Source organism: Polypterus senegalus, chromosome 9 (assembly GCF_016835505.1).
Source record: "Polypterus senegalus isolate Bchr_013 chromosome 9, ASM1683550v1, whole genome shotgun sequence".
Classification (NCBI taxonomy): domain Eukaryota; kingdom Metazoa; phylum Chordata; class Cladistia; order Polypteriformes; family Polypteridae; genus Polypterus; species Polypterus senegalus.
In genome coordinates this window covers 31,993,584-32,016,295 of record NC_053162.1, presented here as the reverse complement: position 1 = coordinate 32,016,295, position 22,712 = coordinate 31,993,584, and the positions used below count along the sequence as shown (strand labels likewise).

At 37.9% G+C, this 22,712-nt stretch overlaps 2 protein-coding genes across 2 annotated transcripts in view; one reads left to right on the top strand and one right to left on the bottom strand.

The window, feature by feature from the left end:
- The window catches only part of sf3b3 (splicing factor 3b, subunit 3), a 29,638-nt gene extending 28,579 nt beyond the window's left edge, over positions 1 to 1,059 (bottom strand). Inside the window, exon 1 of the mRNA XM_039762847.1 lies at positions 884 to 1,059. The gene's annotated coding sequence lies outside the window, so the exon portion shown is untranslated. The remainder of the gene's footprint in view (positions 1 to 883) is intronic.
- An 8,270-nt stretch (positions 1,060 to 9,329) lies between these two features.
- cog4 (component of oligomeric golgi complex 4) overlaps positions 9,330 to 22,712 on the top strand; it is a 28,101-nt gene continuing 14,718 nt past the window's right edge. Inside the window, exons 1-12 of the mRNA XM_039762846.1 lie at positions 9,330 to 9,473; positions 10,505 to 10,587; positions 13,041 to 13,155; positions 13,279 to 13,453; positions 13,760 to 13,953; positions 14,178 to 14,283; positions 14,633 to 14,790; positions 14,871 to 14,926; positions 15,052 to 15,185; positions 16,292 to 16,410; positions 16,494 to 16,660; positions 16,745 to 16,910. Of these exons, the coding sequence (XP_039618780.1) occupies positions 9,378 to 9,473; positions 10,505 to 10,587; positions 13,041 to 13,155; positions 13,279 to 13,453; positions 13,760 to 13,953; positions 14,178 to 14,283; positions 14,633 to 14,790; positions 14,871 to 14,926; positions 15,052 to 15,185; positions 16,292 to 16,410; positions 16,494 to 16,660; positions 16,745 to 16,910 (1,569 nt within the window). The 5' untranslated portion in view covers positions 9,330 to 9,377. The remainder of the gene's footprint in view (positions 9,474 to 10,504; positions 10,588 to 13,040; positions 13,156 to 13,278; positions 13,454 to 13,759; positions 13,954 to 14,177; positions 14,284 to 14,632; positions 14,791 to 14,870; positions 14,927 to 15,051; positions 15,186 to 16,291; positions 16,411 to 16,493; positions 16,661 to 16,744; positions 16,911 to 22,712) is intronic.

The following is a 22,712-nucleotide window of genomic DNA, read 5'->3' as shown; positions in this document are numbered from 1 at the left end:
ACAAAATAATGCCCATCCTGTACACGCTACTAAATTTTGTTCAAGGTCGTTTTGGGCACTACCTACACAGGCCATATTTGTACACAAAGCAGGAACGAGTCCATCACGGGACTCAATAAGGCATACATCAACGTTTATTCACGGAATATTAACTTTACAGAATAATCCTCAGCTATTTGTAGAGAAATGCCCAGACCCGGAATCATGCAAAATCTATATTTGTAGTATTCCGGACTGTATTCAAAGCTAGGCAGTACTAACAACTAATGGGATAACCCTTTCAATTAAATTTGGCGACACGGCACGACAGAAGTGCTCCTCTCTGTGATGGGTTGGTCGGGACAAAATACAAGTGGACTCTTGGACAGAATTATATCGCCACTGCATAAGCCTCCATTCTTTAACACTTAAATAATCGAGATTACTTCTGGATACTTATTTAAATGTTTTTCTTTTTGATATTTGTGCTGCAGGTTCCACCATTACATACATATCAAACATGCAAGACTCGATTGTTTTACTTTCCTACCTAATGGCCAATTTAACCGATGAGACAAAAAAAGATCAGGGTACTTTTACGATTTTAGACATATCTAAACATTCGGTATTGTGTAAAATGTAATCAATATATCATAGAAAAAGGCATGTAGACACAAACATCTCTTATTATTTCCATCAAGTTTCCGAAAACATCACGGGACTCAATTGTTGCGCTGATTATTCATAGTTAATCTCAAAAACGAGGGTTGGCCAGCACCAGCACCCGAAAAGCAGCATGGCTCCTATTATTTAGAGTTCCTAGTAATTAAAACTAGGCCCGAGAAAAATTCATTCATACAACGTAGTAACGCCAAAAGGTGTTTAATAAAAGTCCGATGCTTACCAATATGGCCCATATGCTGACTACCGCTTAAGAAAAGCGGGTGCTTTTTTCGCAGCAGCCCTAAACCTTGTCTTTCATGAGGATGGAACAGATATTAAAAAGAATACTCTTACACCACTACATGGATAGAAATCAGTTCGCTAGTCATTCGGATCGACATCACTGGGTCCTTCAAGGGCCGAAGGGGTCCATTAGCAGAGGTGTCCTACATAATGCCTTTATGTAAGGTGAAACTAAATGTAAGTGAATTTGACAGGATGACTAAAATACAATTCGACACGAAACTAAATTTTCATTAATATTCCTTCAGTTTACAAAATGCCCTCAGAGAAAGGAAATATCTGTACAGATATGACCTCTCAAATAAAAGGCGCAAGACGGGCAAGCTGAAACGATCACTGTACCACGGGGCCTAACTAAGCGCAAAGTGGCGGGCAACCTAATGACGCCTGCGCAGACAAAAAAAAAAATACGAAAAACGTTGGTTTGGGTTCAGCTGACAGAAGTACAGTCATACTTGCCTCATAAATGTGCAATAACAAAGAAAGTACGAAAACTGTACATGTTTGTAGTGAAGTTATGGCTTTGGTTATGTTTATAGCTATTTAAAATTAGTATATTTTTTAAATTATTAATTATCCCATTGCAATTTGCTCTGTATAGAAGTGCTATAAAATGTCTGTGCAATTATTTTGTTATTTCTCTCAATATAAAAGTTCGTTATCACTATTTTGTAAGAGGCAATACAAAAAATAGAAGGAGAATCGTGAACTAATAAAACTATTAGAGAAGGCAGACTATAATTAGAAAGCCTGTCAATGTTAAAAAATGTTAATTGACATATTAAAGTAATAATTCCAAAAGACAAAGGGCTTATTTATATGAAATGCATTAAAACATTATAATAATGCTTAAATACTGACCATGCCTAATCCAGTAGTGTGTTTGCAGAAGCCTGGAATCTATCCCAGTTGCATCAGTTCCAAGGCAGGGACCAGCCTTGGGCAAGGCGCCAGTCTATTATGGAGCAAACACCCACAGAAACATCAGGATAGTTCAGAGGCATTAATTAATCTAACATGCGCAGTTAGTGTTTTTGTTGTGTGGCAGCACTAACTAATAAGATCTATCTGTATAAAACATTAAGTGCTGATATCATAAAATGAGGCAATGACCCTAATCGCAAAGCAAAAACAATACAGTAGTGGCTTAGGGGCAACTCTGACAATGTGAATTAAATCAATTAAAATTCTCTGGAGAAATTACTTTTCACTGACAGACTTCAAATCCCCAAATCCAGGTGTGTGAAGCTTTTCGCATTATACCAAAGAAGACTCCAGGTTTGTGAATTTCCCCTTGGGATTAATAAAGTATCTATCTATCTATCTATCTATCTATCTATCTATCTATCTAGGTTGTAATTGCTGCCACAGGGGGCTTCAACAAAGAACTGAGTAATGAGTCTTAATACTTGCTTCAAGGTGATATTTCAGCTTTTTATTTTTAAGAAATTTTCAAAATTCCTAAAATTCCATTTTCTCTTTGTCATTTATGGGTATTGAGTGTTGCTTGAGAAAAAATAAACTCAAATGATTTTGGCACAAGCCTCTAACATAACAAAATGTGAAAATGCTAAGGAGTATGAATAATTTCTGAAGGCACTGTATACACACAGGCATTATGCTTGGGAAATTTTCTACATTTCCAATAATAGTTGTGCAGATATTGACATGAGAAAGTTACCAAAAATTTAAGGAATTCTGTTAAATATACAATTTTGGGCAGGATTAATGGTTTACAGAGTCATTATGATCACGTGTACAGAGTACAGTGAAATTCTCACTTGCATTCTAATTTATTGGGACAGCTTAGTTATTAGCAAACAAACAAGCTTGATGGAGTGAATGGTCTCTTGTTTGTCAAATTTCTTTTGCATGTTCTTATGCACTAATCAATGTGCAGTACATCACTATTCTCTGGTATCATAAATGATGAGTAGAGCAGCCTTTCCTCAAAACGCCTGTCTTCCTTACCTGAAAAATCTCATAATAACAGTAGAATATTGAATGTCAGCAAAAGGAACACAAAACCCTGTAATGTTATTAAGGGACTAGTATATTACACTGGGACTTGTTTTTTGAATTTTACCAATGCAATTAAGGAAGCACTGTTTTACATAAGATTCTAACTTTGGGGATTTCCATTTAATGTTATGTTTGTGTAATCCCAGCCAATAAATTTCTAACATCACATTATACAGTGGGATGCAAAAGTTTGGGCAACCTTGTTAATAGTCATTATTTTCCTGTATAAATCGTTGGTTGTTACGATAAAAAATGTCAGTTAAATATATCATATAGGAGACACACACAGTGATATTTGAGAAGTGAAATGACGTTTATTGGATTTACAGAAAGTGTGCAATAATTGTTCAAACAAAATCAGGCAGGTGCATAAATTTGGGCACCACAAAAAAGAAATGAAATCAATATTTAGTTGATCCGCCTTTTGCAGAAATTACAGCCTCAACGCTTCCTGTAGGTTCCAATGAGAGTCTGGATTGTGGTTGAAGGTATTTTGGACCATTCCTCTTTACAAAACATCTCTAGTTCATTCAGGTTTGATGGCTTCCGAGCATGGACAGCTCTCTTTAACTCACACCACAGATTTTCAATTATATTCAGGTCTGAGGACTGAGATGGCCATTCTAGAACGTTGTACTTGTTCCTCTGCATGAATGCCTTAGTGGATTTTGAGCAGTGTTTCGGGTCGTTGTCTTGTTGAAAGATCCAGCCCTGGCGCAGCTTCAGCTTTGTCACTGATTCCTGGACATTGGTCTCCAGAATCTGCTGATACTGAGTGGAATCCATGCATCCCTCAACTTTGACAAGATTCCCAGTCCCTGCACTGGCCACACAGCCCCACAGCATGATGGAACCACCACCATATTTTACTGTAGGTAGCAGGTGTTTTTCTTGGAATGCTGTGTTCTTTTCCTCCATGCATAACGCCCCTTGTTATGCCCAAATAACTCAATTTTAGTTTCATCAGTCCACAGCACCTTATTCCAAAATGAAGCTGGCTTGTCCAAATGTGCTTGAGCAGACCTCAAGCGGCTCTGTTTGTGCTGTGGGCGGAGAAAAGGCTTCCTCTGCATCACTCTCACATACAGCATCTCCTTGTGTAAAGTGCGCCGAATGGTTGAACGATGCACAGTGACTCCATCTGCTGCAAGATGATGTTGTAGGTCTTTGGTGCTGGTCTGTGGGTTGACTCTGACTGTTCTCACCACTCGCCGCTTCTGTCTATCCGAAATCTTTCTTGGTCTGCCACTTTGAGCCTTATCTTGAACTGAGCCTGTGGTCTTCCATTTCCTCAATATGTTCCTAACTGTGGAAACTGACAGGTTAAATCTCTGGGACAGCTTTCTGTATCCCCCTAAACCATGATGGTGAACAATCTTTGTCTTCAGGTCATTAGAGAGTTGTTTTGTGACTCCCATGTTGCTACTCTTCAGAGAAAATTAAAGGAGGAGGGAAACTTACAATTGACCCCCTTAAATACTCTTTCTCATTATAGGATTCACCTGTGTATGTAGGTCAGGGGTCACCGAGCTTACCAAGCCAATTTGAGTTCCAATAATTAGTTCTAAAAGTTTTGGAATCAATAAAATGACAACGGTGCCCAAATTTATGCACCTGCCTGATTTTGTTTGAACAATTATTGCACACTTTCTGTAAATCCAATAAACTTCATTTCACTTCTCAAATATCACTGTGTGCGTCTCCTATATGATATATTTAACTGACATTTTTTATCGTAACAACCAACGATTTATACAGAAAAATAATGACTATTAACAAGGTTGCCCAAACTTTTGCATCCCACTGTAGTACTCAGGACTGATAGCCAAGAAAGAAATGTTTTCTTGGTTCATTGACACTGTTCTCATTTGCAGTAGTGTTATAAGGTGCAAATGATACCTTGGGTTTTTTTTTTAATTGATATAACAGAACTACTCAATAATCTCAATATGCAGCTTCAATACAAGAGTAAACCTCTTCGACTTGATATGCATTTACATGTAAAAACATTCCAGGTAAAACTGATTCTCACAATTAATCAAATAAAGGAAGGAAACAGATGGCAGCACCCAACTACAGTACTATCATAACTATCAGCTATCAACTGAGAAACCACATAGCTGAAGAGTCCGTGGAGGCCTGGAAGATGGTACAAAGTAAGTTTTAAACAGCATTTCAAGCAAATGACATCCAACTTTTCAGAACCCTTTTGCAGCTTGCCTTGATAATATCAAGCCACAGGTGGACTCCAATCAGGTTCTAGACACATCTCAACGAGAATTAAAGCAAACAGGATACACCTGACCATAATTTGGAGTGCCAAAGCAAAATGTTACAATGCAATAGTTATATGAATGAGACATTTCAGTTTTTGATTTTTAATATAACTTCAAACCGTTCTGAAAACATGTTTTCACTTTTGTCATTATGAGCCATTGAGTATAGATTGATAGGCAAAAATCAGAATCAGCAGAAATCAGTTTACTGGCCAGGTACACTAATGTAACTAGGAATTTGTCTTAATAATATTGGTGCAACATACAAGGACAACACAGAATACAAAGATAAATATAAGAAGACAAAATGTAAAATAATAAAATATGATGCAACATACAAAGGGATTAAAATGTCCAGCACTCTAGTGTGCAGGTATACAGAGATACTAAGTAGAAGCTCAGACCTGATTAGTAAGATTAAACTCACATGGAAAACGTGATGTGTTGTTTTAGTTTCCTCTGCACGAAGATGTTTGCCAGAAGGAAGTCTTGGGAACAGGTGATGGCCTGGGTGAGTTGGAATCAGCAACCCTATTCCTCATATAGGACTTCAGTGTACGGTAAGTAACAGCCTGTGATCCTTTCACAGACTCTGATGATGCACTGCAGATTGTCCTTAGCCTAAACAGAGGCAGCACCAAACCAGACCGTTATACACAGTATATGGTCAGAATGGACTCAATGATGACTGTGTAGAATTGGACCAGTATTGCTTGAGGGAGATTACATTTCTTCAGCATATGCAACAAGAACATTCTCTGGTGAGCTTTCTTAATAATGCATGTAATGTTATTGCCCCACTTAAGGTTTTGTTACAGCATAGTGCCCAGAAACCTAAATGATTCTGTCATCCCAACTGCTGAGCCATTTATAGCAAGTGATAGGTGAGCAGACAGTGTTTCCTTAAATCTATGATCATCTCCTCAGTTTTTCGAATGTTAAGGACCAAATTATTATGACTACACCATAATGTCAGATTTTCCACCTCTTTTCTGTATATGGACTCGCCATTGTTTGAAATGAGGCCTATTAGTGTGATGTAATCTGCAAATTTAAGTTTTGCAGATAAATGTTAAGAGGTACAGTCATTTGTGTATAGTGAGAAGAATAATGGGGAAAAGACACAACCCTGTATAGCATCAGTACTAAGAATTAACCACACATACTGTTATCTACCTGTAAGAAAGCCAGTGATCCAATGACAGATTGGTGGACAGGTTCAACTGGGTGAGTTTCTTATCTAGGAGCTCTTGTATTGAAAGAATTACAGTCCTCAATCAAGATCCTCACATATTCCCCTAGCTTATCAAAGAGTGTGTAAATAAAGCTCAGACTTACATTCATTGCATTTTCTATAAACCGGTTGGCTTTGTAGACAAACTGAAATGGGCCCAGGAAGTCTTTTGTAGAATTCCTGAGGTAATTCAGAATAAAGTGTTCACAGGTCTTCATTAACACAGTGGTTAGAGCTACTGATCTGCCGTCATTCAGGCCTATAACCTTTGATTTATTTGCTACTGGAATGTCTTAAAGCAGGCAGGAACAGTGCACAGATCCAGAAATTGGTCAAAAATGTCTGCAAATACTACAGGCAACTGGTCTGCACAGTGCCTGAGCATGGAAGGAGAAAAAAGGTCTGGACCTGCAGCTATTTTAAAATTTTGGTTTTTGAATAAGCTGCAGATATCGTTTGCAGTGATGATAGGAGGGGTAAGTTGAGAAGAAGAGGAGTGTAGAACAGTAAAAGTGAGATCATCAAGAAGGTGTATGTCTAATTGTCTTTCAAATGGCAAATGTAGACCAAATTTATCCAGTCAGTCAATCAGTCATTTTCCAACCTGCTATATCCTAACACAGGGTCACAGGGGTCTGCTGGAGCCAATCCCAGCCAACACAGGGCACAAGGCAGGAACAAATCCCCGGGCAGGGTGCCAGCCCACCTCAGCAAATTTATCCATTTCAAAGTAAATCAATAACACAATAAAGTGTGCAGAAAATGAAGGGCTCTGAATACTTTCTGAATCCACTCTATATAGGACAGTTTATACTAAGTAATAAGGATAATCAAAAGCCATAATTTTACCTTAACAACAAATGGAGGATTGTTCCTTATACAACACAGCAGCTTTCTATATGTTGTCTCTGTGTTGGTGTATAAGTTGATTCTGATTCTTTTCAGGTAAAGTAGTTATTTAAGGTAAGTCAAAAATTTCAAATGAAGGTAGACGCTGACATTAGCAATGGCGTCGGAGACTAATTGATTGACACTTCATGTAACTAACCCACTGTACTTTGTCCTTGTGACAATAATGGCCCTATCAAACAACTTGCTTAAGTCCTTTAAGCCTATAGAGCTACGGTGGTCATCTATTTGGCATGAATCCGGAATCCTCTCCAATTTGACGCCATATTGCTTGGGTAGATTACACCTTAGACATAGAATTACCAGACGCCGCTTGACCAACAGCATTGTAATGTCACCGCCATATTGCGAGTGGCACTGCTGTAGAGTGAAGTAATGGATAAAGATGCCTCACGCTTGTGCTGCTTGAGATCGTACAAACCGCTGTACACTCCAAACCAGATCCCGGGGGATTACATTTCATAGGTGAGGCTGAACAATTGTTTTGGTTATATTTGGCCATTAGAAAATCCCATTTTATAATCTTGACTTTAGCTACACCAGGCTAAGATAGCAAAACTATGCATTTATGTGCTCAAGTGAGCCTCCAAACAACATTTTGGCTAAATGTATTTAGTCACTAACTATGTAGATTGTTGTTAGCTGTTAAAATTTCTCAAACTTTGAAGATTTCCTAAAGAAATCCACCTCAGGAAGCAGTGGGAGGTAGCCCTTAGACAGGATTTTGAGAAAGCTGTCCTGTGATGTGTGCCGTGCTAGTTTGGTTACAGATGCTGTACCGGCATCATATGATCAAAGCTACCACTTGCTCACATTAAAAACCAAAGGAGGTTTGATGATTCCTTCTGAGGGTACAGTCAAGGTGGTCAAAGTAGCTGAGCGTGTTATCCAACAGTCGACATAAGGGCAAGCTGTCAGTGTATCTTTGATCAATCAGTTTGCTTGGGCTAAGATTGGTTCAGATGATGTGTTTTTTCTCAAGGAACACATTCACGAAACACAGTTTGAAATTGACAATCACCATTTCATGCTCATGTCTTTAGCTGTGTCTGTCTTTCACAAACTAAGGCTGCACCATATTGTCAGACTGAATACTCTCAAATTACAGAGTGGCAACACACGGAAAAAGCAACGTAAGACAGTTCTGTTTCAAGGATTTTAGATCCTATCCTGTATATATTTACGTAACCACATTGTGTGTGAGAGAGAGAGAGATTGAGAGAGGAATGAGTGAAATGTTTTCAGAAATTATTAAGCCAATTTGTATTTAATAAAATTGTTTATTTTTGTCATTGAGTGTATCATTTCACTGTTAAAAGAAAAACCAGACTGCCAGTTGCAGTCTTACTATTTTGGCTTTCAGACATTGGTCAATTTTTCATCTCAATAATTAAAAATAATAATAATAATAATAATAAATTTTATTTAATAGGCACCTTTCTTAGCCCTCAAGGTCACCTTACAATAAAATTAAACAACATTAGTAAAATTAAAACAAGAGAATGATAAATCAAAAAGCAATAATTAGCAAACAAACAAAGATAACTGGCAGCAACAGTGCAAAATTCACAATTGGTATGCCAGTTTGAAAAGATAAGTTTTGAGTGTAGTTTAGTCTAGAAATGTTTCGGAGATGGAAGAAGGCAATTCGAGAAATGTTACTTATATGGGAGGAATTTTTAATAATAATAATTATTATTATTTAATTATTGTCATTATTAGTGTATAAATATAAATTAAACGATTCGCCAAAATCTGTTGTAGGTAAACGATACTGTTTTAAACGTTACTATTTTTTCATCAGAAAACCCGGTTTCCACGTCTACCTGTATTAATTTAAAATGGCACTTTTGCCACTCGCAATATGGCGGACGCGCTGACGTATCGTGTCGACTGGGCAAAGCAGTGAATGCGGAGTCTACCTATATATGTCTATGGATTACACCACGCACTTCCGGGGGCCCAAAGGTTGACGTAGCAACACAGGCAAGATGGCGGAACGGGCAGTGAGGATCCCGGAAAGGATCGAGGAAATTACCGAACCGGAGGAGTTGGAGAGGCTTTACCAGCAGCTTTGCGAAGAGGAGGTATAGGGGCACGCGACGTGCAATTTCTCTGGCATTGACAATCTTGTCAAATGAGTTTAATTTATGATAATTCCCCTTTAGCATTTGTGCAATGTCTAAATCGTTATGTTGACCATATGATTTTGTGTTGTAGATTATCAAATAGTGAACTTTTTCATTGTGTGGGGCGTATTACAAAATAAGGAAAACTAGTAAAATGCAGGTGTAAAGGCAGAACTTGCCCTAAAAGTAGTATATAAAAACATAAATGACATGCGCCTCAAATGTTTCAGAGTAAGAATTAGAAGCAGGGTCACCTGTCTCATTTAAATGTAAAGACAGTATTTTTTCATGCATAGAGGATTAACGAATTTTTTGTGAATGAATTCTTTGTGATGACTTTGTAAACATATAATCTTATTAATTTAATGGAGTGTTACATAGGGATTTCATGAATTTAAACATTCATTAAGACTGAAGTATTTACTTTGTTTGGACATAATTACAAGTACATGAATTCTAAGTATAGTATATGATGGTGGATCCCAAATACCGGCTGCATCAAGCACAAACAGAACCCAAGCTAAAAGAAGTCCAAAAAGCAGAATGACAAATTATAAAGTGTGGGGAAACAAAGTTTATAACAGAGAGTCAGACTAGGTTCGTAATATGCCATTTGCTGTAAAGATTTTACATTTTAAAATGTTTTTATTTTTAGAGTTTGGTAACAGTGTTGGCATAGTTTTGACGTTAACTTTGAAACACTTTAGAAGCAAATGAACCATGTTCAGACTTGGTGACTAGATATAGAAATTTTAATTTCATAATTTGTCATCCAAACATCACAACTGGTTACACCTACTAACTCGCAATGTAGAGTAATAATTTTAATACAGAAATAAGTGACCAAGTCCGTTCAATAAGCAAAAGAAAACCGTATTGACAGCAGTTATGTGCAGATTAGCTACTATCTATCCATCCATCCATGGTATTGAACTTTATCCAGGCTTGGTCACAGATTGTCTGTGCTAACTAAGCCTTTTTATTTTAAGAGGACTGTGGAAGCTGAACTAGAGTCATTTGTCAACCAGAAAGGAAGCATTGCAGCCAAAATGATTGCACTGCAGCGCATGGGGTAAGTAGTTTTGTAACTTTGCATCTGTAACCCCAATGTTAAAGTCTGGTCTTGACATCTAAACAATTTTCATCCTCTTACTTACCTTTTTTGTCTAAAAATCTTGGCAGTGTTGTGCCCTACCAACTCACTAGTTACTGTACTTAATTTGTATTAAGTTGATGGAAACTTTTCAACATCATTTTAGAGCACAGCCTTGAAACTGCTCAGCTTCCAGTAACTAGGCTGATTTGCCCAGAGTCTGCTGCTAGAAGTAAATCATTATCCATTCTGTTACACACTGTCCAGCACAGGGGTCCTCAATCACAGTCCTGGAGGGCCGCAGTGGCTGCAGGTTTTTGTTCTAACCCGGTTGCTTAATTAGAAAGCAACTCTTGCTGATAATTTAATTTCAATGCTTGTTAGTGCTTTAACTCTGCTATGTCAGGTAATTCTCATATCCTAGATTTTGTTCCCCTTTTTAAGGATATCATCCAAATGATTTGAAGGCTAAAATGGATGAGTAATTCTCAGTCCTTCACTTTTTTCTCTTCACTTTCCTTCTAAGTATTTCATTAAACCCAGTAGTGTATGATAAATACACACAGGTGTAAATGGTAACCAGTTCAATGGGGAAATGCTGGTATATTTTCTCATTTGCCTGTTATTGCTAATTAGGAGCAATTAAAAACCAATAATACAGCTGTTTAAGACTAAAATAAGCAATAAGGGTTCAAAATCGCAACGAACGAGACAACTAAAGTGAAGCAGAAGTGTTACCTGAGCAGTAAGTGCTTCTTATTAAGCAATTGGGTTGGAGCAAAAACCTGCAGCCACTGCGGCCCTCCAGGACCGTGATTGAGGACCCCTGGTCCAGCATGATATTCTATTGTTCAGAATGGAGAATATTCTGGGGAACTCTGGCACTGCTGTCAGTTGTTTAAGTCATGAATGCCCGATGGCCATGTCTTGGCAGCAGCAGGTCCAGATCCATGCCAGTCGCACAAGAAGTTTCTCAAGGCCCTGTCCTTGGCCCTCTGCTGTTCTGAATCTACATGCTTCCTCTTGGCCATATTTTTTTTTTTTTTTTTTTTTTTTAGCTTTGGACTGGGTTATCATTTTTATGAGGATGATACTTGGATCTATTTCAGTGGTAAAAGTGATAGTTTATCGGAGCATTATTGGCTCACAACTTGCCTCTGTGAAATTAAAACCTATATCGAACATACTGTAATTCTTTAAAGTTTAACTGAAAGAAAACCAAAAGCATGCTAATTGGCACTAAAGCTTAAGAAAGTTACTCTTGGTGAAGACATCATTAGACCTTCTTCTACAAGGAATGTTGGTGTCATTTTTAATTCCTCTCTTTCATATTCTACCTACCTTAATCACGTTAAGAAACTTCCTTACCTTCATACAATATCCTTTGTTTGCTCATTCGTGTCCTTTTCTGATGCGAAGAAACTTGTCCATGCCTTTGTTACATCCTGTATCAACTATTGTAAGTCCTTACTAGCAGGTGCCCCTAATGATCCGTTATCATATCTTCAGATGATCCAAAACTCTACAGAAAGACCCCTCGCACAGACCCGCAAGTTTGACCACACAACACCCATCCTGATCCAACTTCACTGGCTCACTGTTTATTAGGTTTTAAATGGCTTTGCACTAAAATGTATCAGTGACTTCCTCCATCACTATGCTTCTGTCCACAGATTCTGCTAGTCTTGTTGTACCCCAGACTAACCCGTGCTCTGTGTGTAATGATGCTCCTAGATTTTGAAACAACCTCCTTAAATTAATGGGATCAGCTGACTCAATTCATAATTAAATTAAAAAAAAAAAAAAATCTTAAAATATATTTGTTCAAAAAGGCATTTAACTTAACCTTCTGACCGTTCTGTCAGTTTACTCTGCCTGACCGCGATGACCAAGATAACTTGTGTTTGTAGTACAAATTATTTTATTTGTCTCTCATAGTATTTTGCTTGTTTTTTTTGTTTTTGTATTCTGATTTCTTTTTGTAATTCAAATCTTTGTGGTTCCTGTATTTCTTTCAAGTGTACTTTATGCAGATACTATTTGTATTCCATATTACCTGTTGTTCACTTTGAATTTCTGTGAAACACTTTAAAAACGGGAAAGACACTATATAAATAAAATGTATTATTATAATTCAAGTAATTCAAAAATAGGTTGATGCATGTAGTAGGAAGCATGGTATTTAACCAGGTGAAAAATTGTGTATAAAAATGTGTAAAAATCTGTAATTGTGTTGGTGATAATTCTGCAGACCTTTTATTCATAAACATGTCTTATTTATTGTGCATTTTCATCAGCTTTCTAGGTTTCAGATGTGTATTTCTGTTGCATGTTGCGATTTTTTTTTTTTTCCAGTCTGTCTACTCTATGAGATATCAGAAAGGGCAATAGTGTTGTGGAAATTGATTTGTGATTACAACTCTGTTTCATAGGCCCAATCTGCAACTTATTGAGGGGGATGCAAGTCAGCTCTCTGGAATGATCAAATTCACCTGTAACCTGGCAGAAAATGTCAGCAGCAAAGTGAGGCAACTGGATCTAGCCAAGGTGCAACAGCAGGGAGTGAACTCTCTCAGTACACTAGTACCTATGAGCCAATTTCAAGGCTTTTCTGTCTACTTCTAAGACCTTCCAATATTTTAATTGTCTGTCTTCTTTCTGGCAATGCAGAACCGTATCTATCAAGCTATTCAGCGTGCAGATGATATCCTTGATCTGAAGTTTTGCATGGATGGGGTGCAGACAGCTCTACGCAATGAGGACTATGAACAGGCTGCTGCCCATGTTCACCGTTACCTCTCCTTGGACCAGTCTGTTATTGAGTTGAGCAGGCAAGGTGGAGAAGGTGAGTTGGACTAATATGGAGAAATAACTGAAATATGAAATGCTAGTCTGAGCTACAGAGAAGGAGAGAAGATGGCAGGGGATGAAACATTAAGGATGGTTGTCTTTTAAGGGAGAATAAACACTTAGAACTAGACAATCTACACCTTCATGGGAGTGTGTGGCTCTATACTGTAAATATCAAGAGTTGTCATTATTGTTTTGTTTCATTCTGGAATATAATGTGAATTGTTGAAAATACTATTTTTTTTTCTTTTTCCTGCTGTTTTATTACTTTTCTTGGTATTTCATTACTGTTAATTCATAGACAGTATGTTGGATACAAACGTATCCCTTCTGCAAGAGGCAGAGCAACACCTGAAAGTCATTGTTGCTGAAAAGCTGGACCAGGCTATCAAGGAGGGTGATCTGCCTCAAGTAGAACGCTTCTTCAAGATCTTTCCTTTGTTAGGACTTCATGAAGAGGGGTTGGGTCGCTTCTCCCAGTATTTGTGTACTCAGGTGAGCTCACCAAGAAAGCTTGTTCCCAAATGTTTTATCTGCATAACACTGTAATATCCTAGCATCTATAGCTGTTTCAAAAATTATGTAACATGTAAAAGGTGAACATACTGTTTTAGAAATATCTGAAGCCTTGGTCTCTCTTTTCTGCTTTTAATTGCTGTCATTCTACTCTTGCTTTCGTTCTCCCAAGTTAATCTATACTTCATTTTTTATCTGTTTAGTTGGCTAGTAAAGCAGCTCAAAATCTGCAACTCGCTATGGGAATGGAGCTGAGTGAGACCCGTGCAGCTTTGGTGTTTGCAGATACACTGACTCTGCTCTTTGAGGGTGAGGACAGGTTCAGTTTTCAGGGATCAGAGTGGGAGGGCTGGGTAATGTCATGTTTCTGTGCTTGTAGATGAAAGTAGGGTGGGTCTGGGTATAACCAGAAAAAAATGTTACATACACAAACTTGTAAGGTATAATTAGATATATTGGTGCTGCTGCATGAAGCTGGAAGAGCATCAGCAGGGTGGATTGGGGGTGTGATTATGGAGGCAGACAGGAAAGACTAGCACTTGTACTGGGGAGTGTTGGTGATGAGAGTATAACTGGGATGGGAAATGAGAAATTATAGATAAGTTCGAATAAGGTTATGTAGATTTTAAACCTGTCACTTAAACTTGCTTTCTTGCAGGGATTGCACGTGTGGTGGAGACACATCAGCCTATTGTGGAGACTTACTATGGCCCTGGGCGCCTCTACACTCTTATCAAGCATATACAAGTGGAGTGTGACCGTCAAGCAGAGAAAGTGGTGGATAAATTCATTGAACGAAGAACTTACCATCGAAAGGTAAATAGATGAGCAAATAGTGCCTGGATGAGCATTTGGCTGGCAATAACAGGACTAATTACTCTACTCTCCATTTGCAGTTTCAGGTTGTCCAAAACAACATGATGAGGAACTCATCAGAAAGGATAGAGCCAAGGTATTAATCCAGAATGTTGTCTCCTATTGATATTGTTGTTATTGTGATGCTCATTGCATATGTGTAGAAATAAGGAGTGTTCCATGGATGACATAAATATAAGACTTTGTATCTCTTGACCATAGAGAACTTGACCCAATTCTCACAGAAGTCACTTTGATGAATGCGCGTGCTGAACTATACCTCCGATTCTTGCGGCGGCGCATCACCTCGGACTTTGAGGTAGCGGACTCTGCCGCTCCAGAAGGAATTACTCAGGGTGAGATTTTTGGGATATTTTCTGAAGTGCTTTGTCTGCTCTGTGAAGCATACATACCACCCTTTACCTATTCAAATTAGACCTGAATGTAATGGTTTCGAATAAGTATAAAGTGGCATGAGGTAACATATTTGGAAACCACCTTGATGCTACTGGGTATTGGTGTTAGGCCCTGTTGGAAGTGCTGACAGGTGTTTGATGTTTTGGGCTGGTCTTTCAACTTCATAAATTATTTAATTGTGTTCAGTGTTTGTTACTGGGTCACACTGACTTATAGGATTCTGATAGACTGCCTGCCATATTTCTGTTGGCTTATGCTAAATGTGTTCTGAATTCTCAATAAACTCTGCTCTGCTGTCACATATGCAGTTCATTTGTAGTCCTGGCATACAAATTTCCACTACAGCCTGGAACTCCTGTGCCATTTCCAGTATATTTTTCCCCCAAAGCTATATATTTTCAATTATGTCTTGATTGGGTCTTGCCCACTATCCTGAAACTTTTGTCATCCTTTATAGAAGCTGTAGTATGCTTGCAGTACCTGATTAGTTTCAGCCTATTTTGTAATTTGTACAAAAAAACTTTATTTGATACATTTGTTGTTGTTGTGTCTTCTGTGTTTTTTTTTTTTGTTCCTTTTGACGTTTGTTTTGTTTTTTTTTTCCAAAATCGATTTACAAGTACTCAGCTGAAAAAGTGCAAACATTTGGAAAATTAGACCTGTGACAATAAAATATAGGCCTAAAGGTGATTTTATTCAGGTAGTTGGAAGAAATCTGCATTCTGCCTCATATTAAAATGCTGAAAAGAAATTTAAATACATCACAACTTAAAAAAAAAAAATTATTAGTTTAGAAAAACAAACAAAAAGACATTAGGTTCTACTGTCATCACCTTGACTAAGTGTACTTTTAAGGGATTCTAGGCTACAGTGCATATTTAGTGGGCTGTGGTAAATAGAATTCCTGTTAGAATTTTGGTGAACTGCTAGTAGATGGAGAGGTTTATTGAATATTTGAACATATTTTAAATTTTGCTTCATTTATTTTTCTTTGCTGGTTTTTACATTTCTGTCACTCTGAATGTCATTTAAATGATACTTGTAGAGCATCAAAAGTCGCTGGAGAAGTTACTGAATGATTGTCTACTGAGCCGCAACATGCAAGAGCTAATTGGTTATTATATAACCATGGAGGAGTATTTTATGAAGGAGACAGTGAACAAGGTATGAGATTCTGTCTTCTGTTCCTTACACTAGGAATGTTTTTGACCTTTATGTCAACTCACAATTTGGGCAATTTGTTGCAGGCAGTAGCAATGGACACCTATGAAAAGGGGCAGCTGACCTCCAGTATGGTTGATGACTGCTTCTACATTGTGAAAAAATGTATTGGCCGGGCCTTGTCCAGTTCCAGCATTGATTGTTTATGTGCCATGATCAACCATGCCACATCAGTTCTCGAGTCCGACTTCAGGTAATACGTTAGGCAGAGTTCCATTCTCTCTCTAATTTACTTAGTAGGCTCAACAAATGTTGACAATTTTTTCTTATGTTACAGAGAAGTCCTGTTTAACAAATTGCGTCAGGGTTTTCCAGCTACAACCTTACAGGACATTCAGAGAGGTGTAAGCAGTGCTGTCAGCTTAATGCAGAGTAGCTTGCAGCAGGGCAAGTTTGACACCAAAGGCATTGAGAGCAGTGAAGAGGCAAAGACCTCCTTCCTGGTAAGAGAGCCATATTTTTCCATGTGTTGGCTTCTGTACTAGGAATACTGTTTCAAGAAAGTACTAACCCCTTTCTTCTTCTGTTGTGCAGAATGGCCTTCTTAGTATAATCTTTTCCAATGTAAAACTCAAACCTGTGACTTAAATAGCAGTTTAAGTCTTAATTACCTACTAAAATCGCCACAGCCTAAGTTTTTGGAAGAGATGGGTTGTTTTACTTTTGTTTTACCTTTAAGTGTCTGCTTCTTTCTCTTCTACTGTTTTTCATTGCTACTCTTTGCACTGCTCATGTCTTATTGCCACTGTTTGCACTGTGTTTGGAGGCCATGTACATAAAAGCACCAATGAATTATTCTTCACTATTAATAAATTACAGGGGCATTGAAAAAAGCAGGCAGAAACACAGATACATGACCCACCTACCTGGTGTAGCACACCCTAAAAATCCAACCGTAGTGAAAGGTGAGGTAGAATTTCATCCCTCCTTTACTAGTTAGAAAAAATATTACATAAAAGGAACACACACAAATTCATACAAAGGTGTCCCAGTGCCATTTAAATGAAGTGAGGCTAGAGTCTTTGAACAAGTTCATAGTCAGAATATTGATAATTAAGAATTTTAAAGTATTATCAGATTAGTTTCATCTTTAGTAAAACTGTATTGTTAATGAAGTTTTAGTTGTCTATTATTGAGTTATACTTTAGTTACTTCAAGATTTTTTTTCTTCAATTCTGCTTTTATCTTTTTAATAAGAGCAACTGTGTCATTGATTGTAGTAGAGTTAATATTATTGTGAGGCCGCTTCTCAAATAAAGATATTTGTATGTTCAGTGGGTTCAACTTGAATCTGAGACCTTGATTCTGGAGTCTTTTAAATTAAATTTACTTTGAAATAGTAGTTATTTTCTTTTACTGTCTGAAAGTGCAGAAGTATTTACAGTACATTGAATTAAACTGAATTGTTGGTTGGCGTCTTAGATATGATGATAGTAAAATACAATTGACAATACAGTGTACAATATAGTCACAGCATTATACCTATCAGTATGTTAAAACATGTTGAATATCACACAATTAATACATAAAAACAAAATGATAATGTATAGAATTGTGATTAATTTTGAATTGAATCTTTAAAAGTAATCATAGTTTTAAGTTAGTTTCATTTAGTTGGGGGGTCACTGGTGAATCAAAAATTTTGACTGACCTCAGTGCTTTTATCAATTAAAAATGTTATCTACAGGGAGTGCAGAATTATTAGGCAAGTTGTATTTTTGAGGATTAATTTTAATATGGAACAAACACAGTGCTATCAGTCAATCCAAAATGTTAATAAACCTGAAACCTGAATGTTTCACAACGGAAATAACAACAACAACAACAACATTTATTTATATAGCACATTTTCATACAAACAGTAGCTCAAAGTGCTTTACATATTAAAGAATAGAAAAATGAAAGACATAATTATAAAAAATAAATCAACATTAACATCGAATAAGAGTAAGGTTCAATGGCCAGGGGGGACAGAAAAAACAAAAAAACTCCAGACGGCTGGAGAAAAATAAAATCTGTAGGGATTCCAGACCATGACCGCCCAGTCCCCTCTGGGCATTCTACCTAACATAAATGAAACAGTCCTCTTTGGATTTAGGGTTCTCACGGAAGGGCTTGATGATGATGATGGTCACGTAGACTTCTTCCTTTTAATCCGTCCATCATTGTTGGAGCATCATGAAGCTTTGAGTAGGTGGAGGTGGCGCAGGCCACCACCACAAAGAAACCGGAAAAAGAAACAGAAAAGAGAGTAGGGGTCAGTACCGATTTTAGAGCCACCATGAATAGTTGTTATGATGAATTGAACATACAGAGTATCAGGATTAAGTTAAATTACGATTAAAATGAAGTTATAAAAGGCCATGTTAAAGTAATGTGTTTTCAGCAGTGTTTTAAAGTGCTCTACTGTATCAGCCTGGCGAATTCCTATTGGCAGGCTATTCCAGATTTTAGGTGCATAACAGCAGAAGGCCGCCTCACCACTTCTTTTAAGTTTTGTTCTTGGAATTCTAAGGAGACACTCATTTGAGGATCTGAGGTTACGATTTGGAATATAAGGTGTCAGACATTCCGATATATAAGATGGGGCGAGATTATTTAAGGCTTTATAAACCATAAGCAGAATTTTAAAGTCAATTCTGAATGACACAGGTAACCAGTGTAGTGACATCAAAACTGGAGTAATGTGTTCTGATTTTCTTTTCCTAGTTAGGATTCTAGCAGCTGCATTCTGCACTAGTTGCAAACGATTTATATCTTTTTGGGTAGTCCTGAGAGGAGTGCGTTACAGTAATCTAGTCGACTGAAAACAAACGCGTGAACTAATTTCTCAGCATCTTTCAGTGATAAAGAGGTCTAACTTTACTTATGTTTCTTAAGTGAAAAATGCTGTCCTAATGATCTGATTAATATGTGATTTAAAATTCAGATTACAGTCAACAATCACCCCTAAGCTTTTTACCTCCGTCTTGACTTTTAATCCTAATGTATCCAGTTTATTTCTAATAGCCTCATTGTATCCATTATTGCTGATCACTAAAATTTCAGTTTTCTCTTTATTTAACTTGAGAAAATTACTATTCATCCATTCTGAGATACTAGTCAGACATTGTGTTAGTGAATCAATAGAATCGGGTCATCAGGTGCTATTGATAAGTACAGCTGTGTGTCATCAGCATAGCTGTGGTAGCTCACGTTGTGCCCTGAGATAATCTGACCTAACGGAAGCATGTAGATTGAGAATAACAGCGGACCCAGGATAGAGCCTTGTGGAACACCATATTGGATATCATGTGTCTTGAGTTGTAATTCCCACAACTAACAAAATATTTTCTCCCTGTCAGGTAGGATTCAAACCAATTTAAGACACTGCCAGAGAGGCCCACCCATTGACTAAGGCGATTTCTAAGAATGTTGTGATCAATGGTGTCAAATGCAGCACTCAGATCTAAGAGGATGAGAACAGATAAATGGCCTCTGTCTGCATTTACCCCAAGTCATTTACTACTTTAACGAGTGCAGTTTCTGTGCTGTGATTTGTTCTAAAACCTGACTGAAATTTATCAAGAATAGCATGTTTATTTAGGTGGTCATTTAACTGCATAATGACTGCCTTCTCTAGAACTTTACTTAAGAAGGGCAAGTTAGAGATGGGTCTAAAATTTTCAAGAGCGAGGGTCAAGATTATGTTTCTTAAGTAGGGGTTTAACTACAGCAGTCTTAAGACAGTCTGGGAAGACCCCAGTATCTAGTGACGAATTTACTATGTCAAGAACATTATCAATTAGCACGCCTGATACTTCTTTGAAAAACCTTGTTGGTATCGGGTCAAGGACGAGGTGGAGGGTTTTAATTGAGATATTATTTTTGTAAATCAGGTAAATCTATCCTAGTGAAAGAGTTTAATTTGTTTATAACAGGATGTTGGGGTTAAGGGTGATCCTTAGTGTTGGGGAGATATACTATGTTATTTCTAATATCATTAATTTTTTGATTGAAAAATACAGCGACAGCCTCACAGGTTTCACTGGAAGCACTTAGGAGGCATTCCTTTGAGCTACCTGGGTTTAGTAGGTGATCAATTGTTGAAAATAAGACTCTAGGATTACTAGCATTGTTATTTATAATATTAGAGAAATAGCAGCGTCTCTCAAGACGGACAGTGTTATTGTATTCTGTTATTTTGACTTTTAATATTTCGTGGTGGATAGTAAGTTTACTCTTCCTCCATTGACGCTCAGCTCTACGGCATGTTCTCTTTAAATCAGACACTCTTTGGGTCTTCCATGGTATACCAATGCTAGAAGATTTTTTCACTGTCTTTTCAGGTGCAACTATGTCAACAGCAGCTCTCACTTTAGAATTAAATCTTTCCACCTTACTATTTACATTGTCCTCGCTATTATAGCTGGCACTATAAACGGACTGATTGCTTAAAATGTTTGTAAGTTTTAAAGCTGCTGCGAATCAAAGAAGCGTTTTTAACAATATGCTTCTCATGAGTGTTTTTATCATTATTTCTATATTAAAAAGTAGAAGAAAATGGTCTGATAGACCAATATCAATGATCTGTTTTATATCAACTTTCAGTCCTTTAGTAATCACTAAGTCTAATGTATGACCTGCTTTATGTGTAGGCTGATTTATGAGTTGTCTCAAATCAAAAGAATCCAGGAGGTTCATAAATTCTTTTACTTTTAGATCACACTGATTATCTATATGAAAATTAAAGTCGCCAACTATTAGGAGTGTGTCATAATTAGTAATTAAAATTGACATTAAGTCAGAGAATTCCTCAAAAAACGACGCGTTATATTTAGGAGGTCTATACACGGATAGTATTAGAACTTGAGAATCTCCATGAATAACAACGCGAGATACTCAAAGGACTTGAACTTACCAAAACTGACATCTTTACATTTTAATCGGCCCCCTTTTCCCTCGAGTAAATGTTAGCCAATCCTGACGCGCATCTGAATTCCCATGTTTCATTTTTTCCCTGGCGGTTTGAATGAGTAAAACTGTAATAGTGCCGGTGCAGAGATGAGTACTAGATTCGATTAAAACTACGCGCATCTGAATTCAGCCATGTTTCATTTAGTGCAATAAGATCTATTTTTTTATCACTAATAAGATCGTTGATAAAAAACGGAAGACTCTATTAAACATTCATCCTGTCCTGGCACAGCAGTATTATTTCGGAAGGGGTTAAGAGCAGAGATAGATAGTCAAGAAAAACAAATTACCTTCGATATGTTTTCGGAGAGGACCCGGGTGCCGAAACTGTTCGGATGCAGGCCATCACGCTTGAAGAGCGGCCTTTCCAAGAAGAGATTCCAATTGTTGATGAAGCCGACATCCTTCTTCTTGCAGAAACCCTGTAGCCAGTTGTTCAACCCTAGCAGACGACTGTAGTACTCGTTGGATCGTCTGACGAGAGGTAGTGGACCCGAAACGAAGATCTTTGCCGATGGGGTCCTCTCCTTCGTGTCTCTAATCAGAGCTGCGAAGTCAGCCTTCAGGATTTCTGATTGTCGGTGCCTTATATCGTTTACGCCGGCATGCAAGACGATTGATCCAACTGCCCTCTCCTTGTGTTTCGTAGACTGCTGGCGACGCTTTCATTACATCTCGGACACGAGCACCGGGAAAACAAGAAACAAACGATTTTGCATTAGGGCATGCGACATTAAGGTTTCTAACGATGGAATCACCTACCACTAATACATCACCAGGTGCTGAAGGCGAAATGGGGACGCGGAGAGGGTCAAACCGGTTCTGAGATAAAATGCTCGCCTGTGCCGATGGAGGTGCTCTGGCCTTGAACCCCCGCCTGCATAGCTGAAATCCACCGAGGTCAGCAGCGGCGTTGCTCCTACGAGGCGGGTTGAGGTCGGCACAACGCGGGGTTGATGTTTCGCCGGTTCCAGATGGCAAGGACGGTTTATCCAACAGCCGGGCCTTCAGATTTCTCAGGTATTTCCGTCGGGACAGGAGTTTCTGAATCTTTTCATCAAGTGCTTGGAGTTCCTCAATTACGATTTCAACGCGAGTTACCCCACTGTCGGCCATTTTCTACTTCGTGCCCTAGGAGAAATGAGAGAGAGAGAGAGAGAGGTTAGAAGCCCCAGCTACACAAGGAAATGTGAGTGTGAACATCATCAGGGGAATACATATGTGCGCACAATTATTAGGCAACTATTAGTGTGCAGATTTATTATGCAACTAAAGGAAAATGAAAATTT